The sequence below is a fragment of the Macadamia integrifolia genome, chromosome 7, assembly GCF_013358625.1.
Source record: "Macadamia integrifolia cultivar HAES 741 chromosome 7, SCU_Mint_v3, whole genome shotgun sequence".
Classification (NCBI taxonomy): Eukaryota; Viridiplantae; Streptophyta; class Magnoliopsida; order Proteales; family Proteaceae; genus Macadamia; species Macadamia integrifolia.
In genome coordinates this window covers 8688634-8706760 of record NC_056563.1, presented here as the reverse complement: position 1 = coordinate 8706760, position 18127 = coordinate 8688634, and the positions used below count along the sequence as shown (strand labels likewise).

Sequence of the window (18127 nt, the reverse complement as noted above, 5' to 3'; positions counted from 1 at the left end):
TTTAAATTCATTATAACTCTAAATTTTTATAACTATTGGATTTTAAAAATATATCACTATCATATGTTCAGAGAGAATTGTACAAGAATTGAACGATTAAGAATTGAAAAAGATATAAATACAAAAATTACAGTAAAGGGTAAGTAGGGGGTAACCAAATAGTAAAGACACCATCTTCACATCTTTTGGGGGGAAGAGAAATACAAAAAATATTACTATTTTAGTGAATGAAACGATGATTCAACATAGACTGCAAACTCCCAAGCAGAGTGAGTCATCCACAGCATCTTGTGGTGGTGAGTGACTGTGATCACTGCTTGGGAAACGAAAACCCACATCCACTTCCATATCTTTATTTGTTTTTCCTTTTCTTCACTACCAACCAAAATTAGCAGAAGCCCAGTTGCCTCTTTATCTTCCTACAAAGAGTGTTAGCTCCTCCTCTATCCTCCTCCGCAGTCTTGGAAATCCTACAACAAAAACCAATCAAGGAGGCGGAAAAGAAGAGATGGAGGACGGGTCGAAGCAATGGCGTTTCAAGGCGAGGAAGGATCTGACCTCTGCTTCGGATATCACCATCAAAGGGATGCTTAAGAAGCTCAATGAGGCCATTGATTCGACCGACCCAAGGCCAACGATCCGCCTCGGCTGTGGCGATCCTTCTGTTTATCCTTCCTTTCGGACGACCCCAGTAGCTGAAGACGCCATTGTTGATGCTGTTCGTTCCGCTAAGTTCAACTGTTATGCTCCCACTGACGGTATTCTTCCTGCGAGAAGGTAAAGAGTAGAGACCCAATTCATATTCAGCTGAGGAGGGAGTTCTTCCCTTAGTCCCTTTTCCCTTTTCCCTTTTCCCTTTTCCTAAGAGCTAGAATTTGTGCCCTAAATGATTAAGGACATGGAACAGGGCGATAGCTGAATACCTTTCAAGTAATCTTCCATACAAGTTATCTCCAGATGATGTAAATCTCACCAGCGGTTGCAAACAAGCCATCGAGGTGATTCTATCGGTGCTAGCTCAGCCAAATGCTAACATCTTGCTTCCACGACCTGGGTTCCCCTCCTATGAAGCTCTTGCTGCTTCCAGACATCTCGAATTCCGACATTTTGATCTTCTTCCCGACGAGGGTTGGGAGATTGATCTTGACGCTGTTGAAGCTCTTGCAGATGATAATACCGTTGCCATGGTTATCATCAATCCTGGAAATCCCTGTGGGAATGTCTTCTCTTACCAACACTTGCAGAAGGTCATCAAATCAAAAGATTACAGTAGTGGAAGCATCTTTCTTAATTATCCCTCTGTTTCTCTGGTGTACATGTTATTTAATTCTGAATTGTAATTTAGGTTGCTGAGACTGCAAGAAGGCTTGGGATACTGGTAATCTCTGATGAAGTTTATGAACGTATCACTTTTGGGGTTAAACCATTTGTGCCCATGGGTACGTTTGGATCTATAGCTCCGGTCATTACACTTGGAGCCATTTCCAAGAGATGGGTGGTTCCTGGATGGAGATTGGGCTGGCTCGTCATCACTGATCCTATTGGCGTTCTTAAAGAAACTAAGGTTCTTCTCTCTCTCTCTCTCTCTCTCTCTCTCTCTCTCTCTCTCTGTCTCAGCCATGTGTTTCTTAAGTGGTATGGCTAAATTCCAAACACGGCGGAGTTGCCAATTTTCAACCCTCACATCATCACATGGTGTTGAGACTTTGAGACCATGGATTTAGGTATAGGTATCGGTATTGGTATTGATTCGGAATGGATCAGTATGTATCGATCATTTTTGCCTTTATATTTAGAAAAAACATTTTTTTACTGTTTTACCCTTGAAATGATTTGGGTAATCGATTCAGATCGCTCAGGTATCAGCATCGTTCTCAGCTGATAACAATACAATACGATACAACTGATACCATACCGATACTTACAACCATAGTTGTGACTAGGGTGAAACAGCACCGGGTTGAGCAGGTGTTTTACAACAGCCCCAGCCCAACCCTTAGTCCTCTTAGCTCAGCCCAAGTCTAACTCGACTTTCGGTTGAGTTAATGGATATCAAAAGTTCATATTCTTTCTATTCTGATTTGCTAAAATAAAATGAAAGAATAACAACTTAAACTTGACTTTTACCTTATGTCGGCCTTTCTATCCAACCAAAAATGAATTGTATTTTTTTTTTAACTATCTACTTTATATAATTGATAATTCAATTGAAAAAGAAAGATGGGTCTCTCTCTTATGATGATCAAATTCATGTCTCTTACTTAGTCGATAATCAATAGGAAATCTGTTAAAAATTTTAGCTACCCGTTATGATTGCGAGGACTTGTGTTTGATTTGATGTCTCAAATAATGATATTTTCAAATCAAATAATAATTTAGTGGTTTTACTTGGAAAATAGAAAATTCTTAAAATTAAATATTTTTAATGATTTCTTATGAATCCTACTCAAAGAAGTGTGAGATTGAAGAATTTTTTAGGTCTGGTTGAGATTTCTCAGCATCCAACCTTATCGGGCTCAGCCCAGTTAGTCTGGCCCTAATTGAGCTGAGTTGGGTGGGTTTATCTTAATTGACCTCAATGTTTGATAGGGCTCTCTGATTGACGCTGGCTTCTTTTTTTTTTTTTTTTTTTTTTCCCTTAAATGCACTTAAGAGAGAAAAAAAAGGAAAAATGACTTTGTAATAATTAATATAAAATCAAGGTTGGATTGAGTTGGGTTAGATAGGGCCAAGTTTAGGTCAGACCTGGACCAGCCCGGCCTTGGGTATACAGGGCCAAACTTACACCTTTAGTTGAGACAGTTGATGTCTTCTGAAGAGAGTTTTTCCCTCTCAATGGATGATTGTAATTTCTCCCGTTCTCACGTTAAGTATCAAAACTGCCCTTGAATGTTCAAAGAATCCCATCCAAAAGCAATAAAAGTGGAGGATAAAGAGAATGACAGTCTCTTTGTATCCACTTGGTTCTGGTATTGTCAATAAATGGAACAGATTGTTTCTGTCCAAACTCCCAAGGCATCAAATACAAAATACTGAACTTCTTTTGATCTTTTTTGGTAGAATATAGTGAAGTTCTACATACCTACAATTGTGGTGTCATATTTAATCATAATTCTCTGTATTTTATGCATTGTTGCAGAGTATGCATGGTCTTTGTTTTCTGAAGGCTAACATGACTTCCCATTTCTTCTTGTTAGATGGTTGATAGCATTAATAGCTGTCTCAATATCTGCTCCGACCCTGTAACTTTCATTCAGGTCTTTCTTTTTCATTTGCTTTGCTTGTTTTGAAATCACATCAGTATATTGAACTTGAGAAAGATGGCATCTACTTTTCTTAATTGCTTCTATGTTCTCTAACAACTTTTTCAACATAATAGGGATCAATTCCTAAAATCATTGAGGATACAAAAGAGGATTTCTTTAGGAATATCATTGATATATTAAGGCGATCTTCGGGCATGTGTTATGAGATATTAAATGACATTGATTGCCTTACTTGTCCACATAAACCAGAGGGATCTATGTTTGCAATGGTAAGAACACAGGCCAAATCAGGTTTTTCTTTGCTTGAAATAAATGGTTGGTAAAAATACTTCTTGATTAATATCTTGTGCTGCAGGTAAAGTTAAATCTATCATCTCTTGAAGATGTTGTTGATGATATTGACTTTTGCCTCAAGTTGGTTAAAGAAGAATCTGTGGTTATTCTACCAGGTGAGAAAAGCTTATTTGCCTTTTCCAGAATTGGTTTCAAATACATAACCCACAACTAATTTTGAGGAACCTCTTTCATAAAAGGTCCCCCCACTCCTATCATGGTTTCTATATTTCTGAAAGAAACAGTGTTTGCTTGTATATACACTGCATTTGACTAGTCTGCATTCTGTACTAGCTGTATAGAATCCTTCAAAAAGGGATTGTGAGTCCTTTCAAGTGCCTTCTTTTAGGTGATTAGTGGGAGAGTTTAAAAAGATTGGCTGTGTTTTATGTTGCCATTGATGACTTTGAATTCTATTTTGCTGCAGGCATCACAGTGGGATTGAAAAATTGGCTACGCATAACTTTTGCCATTGAGCCATCTTCTCTTGAAGATGCCCTTGGGAGGATACAATCCTTTTGTCAAAGGCATGCCAAGAAACAGTAACGAATCACAATCGTTTGTTCCTCAATAAATCTAATGGTGATCATCAACATGAAGTTGAATCCCATGCTTCATTGTATTTCTGGTGCTGTTTGTGTATTTATTGTTCAATGATAACAATATAAGTTTTCATTTAATCACAACTGTTCTCTACTTGTTCCGACAATGACTGTTGTATTAAGTTAGATTGACAAGCCATTAGGTATGTATACTTGATTCGATCAATCTCCGAGTTGAGTACAAGATCTACTGATAAACTTCAACATGAATGAAACAGCATATATTGTTGAGACCTTAAACCTCTCTCAGCATTTTTACAAGCCATTAGATAGGTCAAGATCTGCTGATCTACTTGGATATGTATGAAACAGGATATTATTGGGACCCATGCATTGCTCAGACCCTACAAAGCTTGAATTTTCCCCTCATTCTAGAGATAAAATTCCCCTACAAAGAACCTCTTCCGCAATGATGAAAAGCAGGGGGGCACCAAAGTAACCAACCGGACTTCTATTAAGAATAGAAATCTTAGTTGAAGCAAAAAATTTGTTGGATCCACTTAATCCACATTTCACAAAAAACTGAACGCCTGAAGAACATTAAACAGGAAATCCCACGATAGTGTGTTATATGCCTTTTGAGTGTCAAGTTTTAAAGCAATCTCCCCACCACAAGCTGTTTAATGCATAGAATTAGCTAATTTTGATGTATGACAAAAATTGGAAAAAAATCACCTAAACTTTCTGAAGAGCTCCATGTTCAGCAGAAATTAATTTGGGAAGAAGAAAATATAATGTGTGAGGCCATGACCTTAGCAATGATTTTGCCAAAAACCCCCATACAAATAGAACTAAATTTATCTAGAGAAATTGCTCCTTCTACTTTGGGAACTAATGTTATGAAGTTGTTAACTCCTTTGGTTAACACCTCAGAGAAAAAATTTGGACAGCACTGCATACATCCTCTCCAATAATGTCCCAACATCTACGGAAGAAGGTACCTAAAAATCCACCTGGACCTGAAGAGCTTTCTGGATCAAGATAGGTCCCCTATATATGTGTGGATATATATACAAGTTGATTGACAAGCCATGAGGTAGGTATACTTGATTCGAAGAACCTCCAAGTCGACTATCAGATCTATTGATCGACTTGAACATGTACCTTATTGAGACCTATATATATATAACTCTCTCCACCTTTTGACAAGACATTAGGGAGGTAAGGATCTACTTTATCCTCCAGAGACTAAGACATAATAGTTTTGGAACCATGTCAAAGTCTCCATGACTTGGACTACCAGAACAACACAATGATAACCCCAAAAACCACTCTTCTACCATTGCCTCTAACAATGCGAAGATCACTGTGGAGGACATCTTGTTACTTCGTAGTAGTTTCTCTGTAATTTCATTTTTTCCATGTTTCTCAAGACTGTAAAAGGGACTCATCTGCTTGCCAAAGGAGACTCTGGGTTTGTGTTGCCTTGTTTTTTATAGTCACAACCACCGCCTGTCCTTGTAAATCTTCCTTTGGGACAGAATTTCTCTGCCTCCAATTTTGTTTAATAAATTTCCTGTTTCTGACCCAAAAAAAAAAATTTCCTGCTCAATGCCTCAATCCATTTAAATGGATATCTCGGTTTAGTAAGCCAATCTAACTACAGGTAAATTTCACAGAGCTGTTTTTCAGGCTAAAGAAAAAGGATAAATCCATAATATCTGCACTGCAACATGACAATGTGCCCAATATTAATCAAGCAATGACTGACTTGCAGACTTTCTATTTCACGTAAAGATGCATTTTAATGAAAAAAAAGTTGATCCCTTAACAAATAACAATATTCCAATTTAAAAGTTGAAAAAATAAAAAATCTTCAAGCCAAGAAATATCAATCACTGTTGTACAACAAAATCTCTCCACATAAACTTCTAAATGTCTCCTCCACCAATTAGTCCCTCCTATCCCTATCCCTAGGGTCTTGAGTTCAATGATTCTATAGTCTTCTGATTAGGTGACTTCAACCAAGAGCATGCTGCAGTGCAACCATTCTCAACCAACCATAACATTACATGCTTCATTATTCCGAATCATGCATTCCTGTCGTTATCTTCTCAGTTTTCCCTCAGTTCCATGATAGTTTGTCTCAAAGCTTCTAAGCCTACCTTTGAGACTAATGCACATTAACTCAAGTACCCATCATGCATTACAACAGTGATGGAGAAGTTTACCTCCAAAGATGCAAATCAAACTCTCCACGTCTTGTAAACTGCATAAGCCAATAAGAGCGGAATTGGCAGACAATATCCTGGGAAATGAAGAAATGGGTTCATTTCATATGCTCCCACCAGAGCTCTACAGAGCTGTAGAAAAGAAGAAAAACCAATGAAAGTGAAAATTTTATCCATAAATAAGCAATCATATCGGATATTATGAGAGAATAAAAATCAACCATGTTTATAAGGAGAGAAGCACAAGGAAAGAAACGGTCCATTTATGATTTATGATCAACAAACATTCTGAGGGAACTTTCATGAGGAAGGTTAGTTGAGTATAATAGTTGATATGGGAAAAATAGCAAGATGATGTGCTGCAGAGGACATTATGCAGGACTGCATAGAAGAGTGGTCAATAGTTTAATGTATCCACACCCCCCCCCCACCCCCAAAAAAAATAAAAATAAAAATAAAAATAAAAAACTCTATCCCAATTCCTTTCCTGCCTTTGTATAGACCACAAAAACATGACAAAAATAAAAACAGATGTATATCTAGGAAAGTATAGACCTGGGTGTTCATCTGGGAGATGGGTTCGAATGATTGACTAGGTCACCTAAAACAGAATTCATGTGTTTTACAAAATCACAGGATATCATTCAATAGATGAAGAAAAGGAAAATATTTTAAAAGTGATATACATCACAGCAGATTGCACAGTGAAAATTTATAATTCATTGTATGTGTGACATAATGTAATAGGCATTTCTTCAACAAGATGCACCAATTACCATATAAACTTTTAATATGTCACAATAGACTCAGATTATGACCCAAGTATTTTATATTTGCGGGTGTCATAATTGAGGATCTCTTACAAGTGTTGGAAGGAATATGCAACCATTTCACACCCCGCCCCCCTTAAGAATAGGTTACAGCCAGGAGATCTTCTATTTGAGACCCACTGCACCACGTCGTACAGTCTTTTGATATGCATGACTACTAAGGGTAAGAATATAATAAAGGACACAAAAAATTAACCAAAAGCTAAAAGTAAAAAGAAAAAGGTAAATACACATTAGTGGTAATTGAAGATTTACCTTCCAATGTTTCCAATAAATAATCAAGCAAAACAATATGAGAAGTTTCCTCGCCAAACGCCAACCACATAAAAACTTTGATCTTCCCCTGCCTAGATAGCCAGTCAAAGATCTCAGACTCTGGTTAACATAATCATCTTCTTTCTTCCCTGACAATGAGAAGAAGTAAAGTCGATATACAGCTCTTTCGGCAACCAAAGCACACATTACCAAAACAGCAGGCAAGACTACAAAACAGAGGTGGGGAAAGACAACCACCATCACATCCGGATATCCAATGTAAGATTGTTCAGCCCTCTCATATGGGCCATCCACAACCCAACCCTTGATTGTCATGCATCCCCTACCCCCACCTTCAGTGAAAACTTGTCCACAACCCCAAGGGAAGAATACCAGGTACAACAAGTAAATCAACAAGCCAAACCACAACACAGAGACCCTGCAGAAATCTGTCAGAACCCACAATATACCACTAATGAAGCTTTTCTCAACAATGAAATTGTGAGATGTGTACTGCTTCTTCGAACATATGACCACTGCTTTTGGAACAAGAAGAATGGAAAAGAGGAACAAAAAAATAGACCAAAGAATTGGGTAATATAAGGCATCCCACTGACAGCCCATAACCAGAAACTCCATCCACCTCCAATTATGCTTTGCAGCGATGCCATTAATTGAAAACGGCCTTAATTCACTTAATGTTGATCTCCCCAGGATGTCAGTTGCCTCTATTTGCAACCAGAATCGATCAGGAGATGGATCATCAAAGGCTCGCCAATTCCATGGCACAGTGTAGAGATCACCTCTTGTGGAGTTTCCATGCTTTCTCATAGGGGACTCCATGACCATGTCAAGATGTCCAGGCCTTGAGTCATAGATTCTTGCCACAACCGATACAATTGGCAGAGATGAGAATACCAAAGCTCTGACATTCTCATAAGATGACAGATTACCAAAACAACTATAATCATGGGGAGATGACGCCATTAGCATGAAGCGTGAATCCAATGGAAATGTAGGCAATATGATAGTGTTCTTAGCTCCCATCTTAAAATCAATATCAATAAATGAAACACGACCTAAATCAATGGCCAACACACGCATAACCCTACTCTTCCTCCAGTCACCCATCTCCCATTCCCAGAATTCATTGAGTGATGGAGCTTCCTCGGAACAACTTTGCTGACCTACAGCACTTCCTCCAGGTGCTTGGTGGATATTTAGTTGGAAATATTTCTCCAATGATAAGAAATGTTGACCTGACCAATGGTGCCGCTTCAAATTCTTACCAAACTTTGTATGAAGATGCCCACATAGGTAGGCTGACAAGGAATGCTTAAGGAAAACATCTTTCAAACTCTTCCCAGTATCTGTGGATGCTGAGAATGAAAGTGGAAAATGTCCGAAGGTGATCTTAGTTACCTGTTCTGCTGATTGAGAATTCCACTGTGAGAGCTCAATATCTATATCAGCTAGTAGTTCTTCTGTTGGATGCCCAAAAAGATTAGTTGGGCCACGTAAACCGACACCCATCGTACTGTCAAACCCAACAAATAGATGCTTCTGTCCGCCACTCTGGATGTTGCAGCACACCCATGTCAAAGTGAGTCAAATAAGCTCTACGATTTTACACATGTTAAAGAATTAAAATTTTGAATGCAAAATCTTAAATAGGCTAATCGAACTCCAACTTATTCATGGTTGATTGAACTCACTAGGTGGAGAAGTTACTTTGCAAAGTTTTTGAAGAGGGATTTTCCAACTACAATGTTAAAGCCTTAGCCCCCAAAAAATAACCAAAGCCCAAATATCTGACACCTGACAGCTCAGATGCAGCACAAACTTCATGCACAGGAAGTCCCCAAAGTCCCCTGCTTACATGTCAAATTTGAGCCCATCAGAGTTGGCCGTGTGGCAAAACAAAGCTTGAAAATCCAGAACTACCAAGAGGGTGGACTGATACAAGGACTATAAAAAGTAAGCACGCCAATACACAGGAAGGTAAAATGATTGAATAGGACTGAAATTTGACAACTAGCCCATCCAGATTCCAAACCATGTCCAGTCTATCCAATGACCGCGACATCAGCCTTCCACCTTGGCACAACTAGGTTGGTCACCTAGACACCCCTTTCAGCTTAGGTTGTGCAAAGAACTTTTTTCCTATGTGTACCAAATGTGAAGACCAGAAACCAATTTCAATGGTTTAAGAACTCAATCAAGAATGACAAGTTGGACATTGAACTCAGTTTTGAGTAGTCCCAAAGCACTGAAGCAAATGACAACTTGCAGAGCACTCAACTATGTTCCCAAGATGGTATGCATGGAAATGGATAATAATGTATCTCAATGCAAATTCTTTGACAAAAAAAAAATCAATTTTCTTACATTTACCTATTTGGGTATGAATTAATCTTCAAATGTGAAATAGAGTATAGAAATTTCAATGTGCAAGGTCCTCAAAATAAAGAACTACATAGAAATTCTGATACAAGGTAATATCTCATTAGAAATGGATAATAATGTATCTCAATGCAAATTCTTTGACCAAAAAAAATCATTTTTTTTACATTTTCCTATTTGGATATAAATTAATCTTCAAATGGTGAAATAGAGTATAGAAATTTCAATGTGCAAGGTCCTCAAAATAAAGAACTACATAGAAATTCTGATACAAGGTAATATCTCATAAGAAATGTCTTGAGAGATCCACTTACCTGTATTGTGACACTGTTAACATTCCTACTTCTTCTTAATCCTCCACTAATACTATACTTCGAAAAGAAATCAAATGAACCACCAACTACTGGAACACCAAAATTATCATGGTTTCCTCTCAAATCATAGAAGATATTTTTCTCAAGTCCACTCCTTTTAACAACTTTTTCCATAACCTCAACGTATTCAATCCACTCCTCTTCATTTTGTTTCATGGTTAACAGATCTTCACTTTTGCCATCTGGTCAGAGAAATAGAAAGGGAAGAATGAAGATTAATCAAGGTTAGGATTGAAAAATCAAAGATGAAATGGATGTCCAGAACTTCATAGCATGCATTGATTCAAGGATATAAATGAAAAGCAATTTATGAAACCATCCACACATCTACATGCCAAAGTATTTATTTCTAATTCTACGGCCGGAAAAATGACTATGCACCTTAAATGTGCAAAATTATCCCACCTTAGTTCAGTAACCCAAGTTGCCAAAAGATTAGACCAAGATTAAATAAAGTCCGAAAAAAGAAGTAGGGTGCAGGGGGACAGGTGAAGCTCAGGTTTTTCAACCCTTAGGTTTTGCAATGTAGTATCTTAGATACTCTAAACCATTGGCTATCAGAAACAAATTGTCAGAAATATAACTATGCCAGATATTAGCAAATAGGCCACCTATCCAAGAACTTCTTGGTGATAAGTACAGTGCTTCAATAATGAGCAATGGTTAAGTATCAGGAAAGTTTCTTATCCTACATAGCATAGGTTATTTACAATCTATTAGGGTATCGGAGTTGGCATTCTATGTGCTAATACAGGTAGAAACCATACATAAACCATATATCGTTTATCCAGAGGCACAAGCAGATTTGAAGCCAGTTCTTTTTATATAAAATTGAATTCAGTGGACCCTCCAAAATTAGAGCAAACAAACAAACCATACACCAGCTGGAAAAACTGGATTCTCCGCCGCAGCCTCGGAGAAGTTAAAGATGAACCACTTGTATGGACACTTTGAGAAACAGAACTGATAATCAATATAAACAGTTAAGCATCAAAGAGGATTAAATCTCTGTATTTTCTACTGTTGCACAAATATAGGTAACAGAAAAATTATTTTACTTTGATGTGTTTCATTTGTAAGGATGAATTATGTTGAGAAAATCCGGAAAAAAAAAATCTCCACTGAAAGAAAATTCAAAACAAAATACTGGCAATTTAACTATAAAAAAACATCAATTTCCCCAGAAGTAAGCAGAATTTTCTTACAGCGAAAATTTTCCACCAAAAAGGTTTGCATAAAGTCTTATAAATTGTGGCCTACTGAGTATCTCTCCTACTAAAAGCATCTATTTATGTCTTAAATAAGTTTCCAAATGTTCCCATACAGGAAGAGAAGAAAAACAGAACCCACAATTTTCCAATCGTGACAATAAAAATAAGTCAATTGCAAAATACAAGAATCTGACCCAAAACATTGTAGCTTAATATTAACAGATAAAATTATCAAACTAAGAGAGATAAATACCTGTGAGATCACCAGTTATGAGAACCAGGGATGGGTTTATCACAGCAAGAGCAGGACCGACCAGCCTCTCAAAATCAACAGCTCTGTCGGGATGGAAAACACTGAAATGGAGATCAGAGAGCTGAACAGCCCAGATTACGGAATCTGGGCCACCTTCCACATCTATGATAGTCCTTGAATTGGGATTTTCTCCTTCAATTCTTTCATGGTTTTGGACGGAATCACAGTTAATTGCAGACGGAACTGAGAAGCAGAGGAGGAGAACGAGGAGAAACCCCATTTACCACTTCCACTGTAGCTAATGGATTGTCGTCTGTTAAACAAACTTAAAACGTTTTCCAAAGTTAAAATTACACCGAAATTTCGGAATATTCAGGTATAAGAAATTTCCGAAATTTATGGACTAAAACTTTTCTACAAATTATTAATGAAACACCCGATTGGTGACACACGGACACTCTACAATCCCACTAGAAATTAAATATTTTTCATGCGAGGATGATTTCTATCTGGGAGTGTAGGGGCTACACCAGCAGGAGGGCCAACCGGAGTATACCTAAAAGTATTAATAAGGTGGATATTTCCACCTTTCATGGGGTAGAGGCGTAGAGCGATCATTCCGCCTACCTCTCTGTGGCTTATCCACCTATTTTGTGAGTTTTTTTTTTCTCATCAATTGTGTAAATTTGCGAAGACTTTATTTTCTGGAATCTTTTAACTGCTTGAATGTTTTGGCTTTTGTACATTTTATTTTGACAATATCTAAGATCTATTAGATTAAAACAATAAGGGGGAAAAGCATGCTCCTTGATCATGGGTGGCTTTTGCTGAGGCATGAGGGCATAGTGTCATCAAAAGGGATGGATATTATGGGTTCTATAGGGATGGGGATGTCATTTCCCACCCCTCAATGTGTGGACGCAAGGTTGCAAGTAAGGAATGTTCATTTCCCCAAACAATACTTACAAAACAAATAGATATACAAGAAAAGTAGGTGTAAAACAAAGTCAACCCTATTTTCCATGGTGATGGTCCTCTTCCAAGTGACCTTAGTTGCATCATTCGAGAGGACAAAGCTTGTTTACCGACCTATATATAAAACGTAATATTTCTATTATTGATTTTTCTTAGGGGTTTTGACGTGATAGAGTGAACTGTCTCTCTTGGGTTGGGGACCTTGGGGTTAGGTAGGTTATGTCCCCTCTCCCCTTGTTTTTTTTATTATCAGATGCATCTTTAATATATTTCTAGGGGCTTCCCTGGTCCCAAATAATATGCGGGCTAAAAAAACAGTCAACACTATTTATTGTATAATTTATTTTCTTATCAAATAGACATAGACAGTTTTCTTTTCTTTCCTCTTTTATTTATTTTTTCTTTTTGCTAGCAAAAGACCTCCTAAATGAATTTAAGAAAGAAAAAAAAAAACCATTTATTGAGTGGGATACTTGTACCCAAAGTCCAGGCACAATACGAAATGTCTTCTCTTTGTTGGATGAAAATATCAAGATGGTCTCTCTTGCAGGAGTTTGGATCCTCTAAAAGTGTTGGATACTCACATGTACATGCAAGTGAACTTATGTACAAAGAATTCATTTTCCTCCTACGGCTGCTTGAAGCTCCCACATTATTTTTCTCATTCGAAGCTCCCCTGTGTTGGAATTGTGTGGTCCAATATATTTTTACAAATTATTGTTGGATATTTTCATTTTATTTGGTGACATATGACATGTATATTTTGTGGCTTATAAAGTTGATTAAATGGTACCATTGTTGGTCAGTCTACTGGATTAATGGACTGATTTGTGGATGATCATCCAATGAGCCACGTTGTAGTCCCGTGCCTTAACCACACCTATCATGATGCATTATGTGCGTATATATACGTTGTTGAATTGTGATTTATTAGAGTATGCAAGTGAAAATTACTCAAACTATGGGAGAAATGAGGAATAGTCTCTTGATGGTCAGTACACATAAGGCCTGTGGAGTCCATCCATAAAAAAACCTCGTGTACATTGAGTGTTGATCTTAATGACTAATATTCTATTTTCAATGACTTGACAATTATAGAGGTGTACACTTACATACAACTATCAGTTTGAAAAGATTTCTTGTCAAAATCAAAATAATTTTGCAAGAAATATGTTTTTATTTATTTACTTAAATAAAAATATTATATATTTTCTCTTTTTGCAAAAAAAAATAGTTTTTATTTATAAAATGGACAGTTTGTATTGTTGTTCCTTTTTTCTTTTGGGGACATTTTAGTAATTGTCAAGATTAACCTAAGGGGCATTCTGAATATGGTCATTAAATGGCTAGCATTTCACTTAGGGTTGGACTTTATGACTGGTCATCTCTACCTTAGAAATACAAATATCTCAAGTCACATAGAAAATGACACATAGAAAGTGAGATTTTTTTAAAGCTCAACCAGGTTGTTGTATACATATCCAACTGGGATGAACACCCTAATTGATTGTGAGATCTTTAGAATTCATGGCTTTATCATGTTGTGATCATCTACAATAATCTCCTGCAAATCTTTTACAAAGATTGGATTTATATCTTCAAAAGAGGTTGGATCTATATCTTTAAAAGGTATGTCAATTTTGTTATATTTTGTTAGTCATTCATCCTTTATGACAAATCAATTTTATGGTTTCCTCTTTCATGAGTTAGAATCGAATGATTCGTTAAGGTTTCATTTTTCTAATACCATATTGTCCTCCCTCCCTTGGTGCCATAACAATGATTGATCTACTCTTAGATCTAGAGTCTTTGAAAACAACCTGCACAAGTATAGTTCGCGACACAACCATGGTTTTACATATGATTTTCAATCCATTCAAAGCAATGGAAGCATTGAGCATCAATAAGGCTAAGATTTCCACAAAAGTAGGAGAAACTATCAAGTTTCTCATTCTTAAAATTCTTAAAATTCACCAAGGTTGAAAACCCACCACCCATTTTCATAGCTGCACACCTACACAATGGATTGCCAACATCAAACCTTAGATGAATGCGGACATATCATTTTCCTTTAATCACCTACCATTTTTAGTTAATAGATTAAAGGGTAATTTACAGTGCCACCTCCTAGAGAATGCCATTATTTGAGAGACACCCTTTGCTTAATCCACAATTACGCTCAGATCTCTTACCGTCAGTCTCTATTAAGTGAGTATTTAAATTGACATTTTTACCGTTTTGACTAAAATCTAGGAACTCCTATTCTTCTTCGTTGGATATGAAATTCCACGAGCATCTCGGTTTCGGCTTCTTTTTTTTTTTTCTTTTTTTGTAAAATCGAATATGCTCTTAGTAAACCTAAAAATTCCAAAAAAACACAACAAGAACTCAAATCTAAATAAGTTATCTATAATACCTCCCCTAATCAGTGGACTTCTTGCCACCACCAAAATGGGTCCTAAACTTGAAAACGTAAAAGTATAAGATTTAAGGAAAGTGTTTCCCGTGGAGCATAGTCCCGGTGATGATGCATTCCAGAAGGTCTTGACTCGACCCAATCCAACCATGAGTCATTGATTGAAGGCTTATAATCATTTGAAGCTCAAACTGAGGTCCTTCCATTCTTGCGCTTCAGTGCTTTCATCTCTTCTATAGGAGCAGCAGCAATAGATTTGGAAAGCAAAGATGGTGGATTCCAAGGCACTTACCATTTGAAATTTGTAGTTTCAGGGGTTAAAGAACTGAGGCAGACTTGAGTAATCAAGTTGCCAGGGTAATTAGTTCTTCATCTGTGGTGTCAGGGGTTCTCTCCATTTCGCAACTACTGTGGCTTGTATATGTTATCATTAAAACCCCATAACCGTTTGGCATCAGTCAATGTTGAGGACTATGGTAATGAGTCAATGGAAAAACCGCATTCATTTTTACTTGAAGAGCAGAAGTAAGAAAGGAAGAACAAGGGTATGTCAGGTAGTTTAGATTTTATTTGAGAGACACCCCTTGCTTAATCCACAATTACGCTCAGATCCCTTACCGTCAGTCTCTATTAAGTAAGTATTTAAATTGACATTTTTACCGTTTTGACTAAAATCTAGGAACTCCTATTCTTCTTCGTTGGATATGAAATTCCACAAGCATCTCGGTTTCGGCTTCTTTTTTTTTTTTTTTTTTTTTGTAAAGTCGAATCTGCTCTTAGTAAACCTCAAAATTCCAAAAAACACAACAAGAACTCAAATCTAAATAAGTTATCTATAATACCTCCCCTAATTAGTGGACTTCTTGCCACCATCAAAATCGGTCCTAAACTTGAAACGTAAAAATAAAAGATTTAAGGAAAGTGTTTCCCGTGGGGCATAGTCCCGGCGATGATGCATTCGAGAAGGTCTTGACTCGACCCAATCCAACCATGAGTCGTTGATTAAAGGCTTGATAATCATTTGAAGCTGAAACTGAGGTCCTTCCATGCTCACGCTTCAGTGCTTTCATCTCTTCTATAGGAGCAGCAGCAATAGGTTTAGAAAGCAAAGATGGTGGATTCCAAGGCACTTACCATTTGAAATTTGTGGTTTCAGGGGTTAAAGAACTGAGGCTGACTTGAGTAATCAAGTTGTCAGGGTAATTAGTTCTTCACCTGTGGTTTCAGGGGTTCTCTCCATTTCGCAACTACTGTGGCTTGTATATGTTATCATTAAAACCCCATAACCGTTTGATATAAGTCAATGTTGAGGACTATGGTAATGAGTCAATGGAAAAACCACATTCATTTTTACTTGAAGAGCAGAAGTAAGAAAGGAAGAACAAGGGTATGTCAGGTAGTTTAGATTTTACGATGGTATTTTGATATTTAAAAAAAATTAAATTGACTGATGTCGGCACTTAAGATATATTCTTTAATAGAGACTGACCGTAGGGGTCTAAGAATAATTGTGGATTATGCAAGGGTGGCAATGTAAATTTCCCCATTTTATTTAGTTTTAATCTAGTCACGATTAGGATCTGGCTGCTCCCTTGTTTATCATCTTCTTCCAAACTTCATGGCCGCCACCATCTCCTTCCTCTTCTCCGGTGACTGCCATTAACCGATCTTCTTCCATCTCTTCAACCAAATTTGTTCTCTCTATCTTCTTCTTGCAACACCTCTCCTTCACCATCACATCTCTCTTCCTCTACTTAAAACCCAATCTACAACTTTCATCTCTTCTACCCCGAACAATCATACCGGATCTTAAGAATCGATCATTGCTGCAACTTATGGTGAAGCTTCCCCGCTCATTCCCTTCTTTTCATTTTACCTTTTTTTTTTTTTTAATAAACCATTTTGTTTAATTTTATTCCATAGAACATCATTGCTGCAACAATGTAAGATCACCTATCTTCAAAGGGTGATTTCGGCATTTATGAATTTAGGCCCAAGTGACGTCATCACTTAATAGTCGTATGCTAAGTAACTGGGCTGATCAGTACATTTCAAAAATCAACGGTTGTCGGATAGAAAAGCATTTGAGGGGTTAAAGTAATTTTTAATAATCTTCAATTAAGTTCCACGACTGTTGGATTTTGAAATATACAGATGTCACGTCCATAGATAGAATTGCATAAAAATTGAATATATAATTAAGAATTAGAAGGAGTTGGGTGGAGGGGGTAGGCAGAGCTGGGGGAGGGGGAGATATGGAGGCCACGAGAGGGGATGTTGCAAGAAGAGGGAGGTGTTGGTCCGTTGGTGCAAGAGAGAGAAAGGGTGTTAAGTGTGAAGTTTTCGTCTTCATATTATCTTAAGTTATTTAAAGATATAAAATTTAATTAAAATAACTTGCCCTACTTTGACAGGTCTAACATAACTACTCCTACTTAAATTATTCTGGCTCATCCATAGAATCATAGAAATTCTCACTAGGGCACTACTCCTTCACTCTCATACAAATATGACTAGTTAAACAACTAAATAACTCCCTACCTAAGCACATAACCAATGGCAAGGAGAGGGATCCGATCAGTCTCCAATTCTTAATCATTCAAATCTTGTCTAAATCTCTTTGTACGCACAACACCTGTACATTTTCAAAATCTTACAATTGTGGAAGTTTTGGACATTTGAGGAGTTGAATGGTTTTAATTTAAAAAACTTCTTCAAGTGTTGGATATTAAAAATATACATGTGTCAGCAGCATGGAGGAGAGGATTGGACAAGAGTTGAAGGATCAATAAATGGAGACAAGCCAAATTGGGGTGGGGGTGCGGGTGCGGGTGCGGGTGCGGGTGGGGGTGGGGGTGGGTGAGCGGGTGTAATGGCATGAAAACTGGAGAGAATTTAAGGGCTAGATACGTAAAGGAAATTTAATGATTAATAAGATGTTAAGAGAATAAAAGAAAAAATAAATTTGAGGAGAACGATAGAAACATAAAAAACTTTGTGTAATCATTTTTTTTGGTCATATTATGTTTTTTTTTTTT

General features: G+C 37.1%; 2 protein-coding genes across 6 annotated transcripts; one reads left to right on the top strand and one right to left on the bottom strand.

Moving 5' to 3' along the window:
* The first annotated feature begins 204 nt into the window (after positions 1-204).
* On the top strand, positions 205-4462 carry LOC122083545 (nicotianamine aminotransferase 1-like). 3 transcript variants are annotated; one of them, XM_042651387.1, is made up of 7 exons: positions 210-777; positions 896-1247; positions 1346-1564; positions 3198-3257; positions 3380-3535; positions 3622-3715; positions 4027-4462. In XM_042651387.1, the coding sequence occupies exons 1-7, from the start codon at positions 509-511 to the stop codon at positions 4143-4145; spliced, it is 1269 nt and encodes a 422-aa protein (XP_042507321.1). In that variant the 5' UTR covers positions 210-508; the 3' UTR covers positions 4146-4462. The 3 variants fall into 3 exon arrangements, with proteins under 3 accessions (XP_042507323.1, XP_042507321.1, XP_042507322.1); XM_042651388.1 differs by having other exon boundaries at positions 216-777; positions 908-1247; XM_042651389.1 differs by lacking the exon at positions 3198-3257 and having other exon boundaries at positions 205-777.
* Positions 4463-5892: 1430 nt separating this feature from the next.
* Positions 5893-12058, bottom strand: LOC122085031 (putative metallophosphoesterase At3g03305). 3 transcript variants are annotated; one of them, XM_042653467.1, is made up of 5 exons: positions 11699-12058; positions 10175-10416; positions 7458-9032; positions 6373-6504; positions 5893-6302 (listed from the first exon to the last, which is right to left on the bottom strand). In XM_042653467.1, the coding sequence occupies exons 1-4, from the start codon at positions 11976-11978 to the stop codon at positions 6388-6390; spliced, it is 2214 nt and encodes a 737-aa protein (XP_042509401.1). In that variant the 5' UTR covers positions 11979-12058; the 3' UTR covers positions 5893-6302; positions 6373-6387. The 3 variants fall into 3 exon arrangements, with proteins under 3 accessions (XP_042509401.1, XP_042509400.1, XP_042509399.1); XM_042653466.1 differs by having other exon boundaries at positions 5893-6306; positions 11699-12057; XM_042653465.1 differs by having other exon boundaries at positions 5893-6504; positions 11699-12055.
* Positions 12059-18127: the final 6069 nt, after the last annotated feature.

What these genes read in the sequence shown, in the direction of transcription:
- LOC122083545 (XM_042651387.1), top strand. Translation starts at nt 509, where the DNA reads ATGGAGGACGGGTCGAAGCAATGGCGTTTCAAGGCGAGGAAGGATCTG. An exon ending in GGTATTCTTCCTGCGAGAAG is followed by an intron (nt 778 to 895) that starts GTAAAGAGTAGA and finishes TAAATGATTAAG; the next exon opens with GACATGGAACAGGGCGATAG. An exon ending in ATCTGTGGTTATTCTACCAG is followed by an intron (nt 3,716 to 4,026) that starts GTGAGAAAAGCT and finishes ATTTTGCTGCAG; the next exon opens with GCATCACAGTGGGATTGAAA.
- LOC122085031 (XM_042653467.1), bottom strand. Translation starts at nt 11,978, where the DNA reads ATGGGGTTTCTCCTCGTTCTCCTCCTCTGCTTCTCAGTTCCGTCTGCA. An exon ending in CATAACTGGTGATCTCACAG is followed by an intron (nt 10,417 to 11,698) that starts GTATTTATCTCT and finishes TTCTCTGACCAG; the next exon opens with ATGGCAAAAGTGAAGATCTG. An exon ending in TTTATTGGAAACATTGGAAG is followed by an intron (nt 6,505 to 7,457) that starts GTAAATCTTCAA and finishes TCTTTTCTACAG; the next exon opens with CTCTGTAGAGCTCTGGTGGG.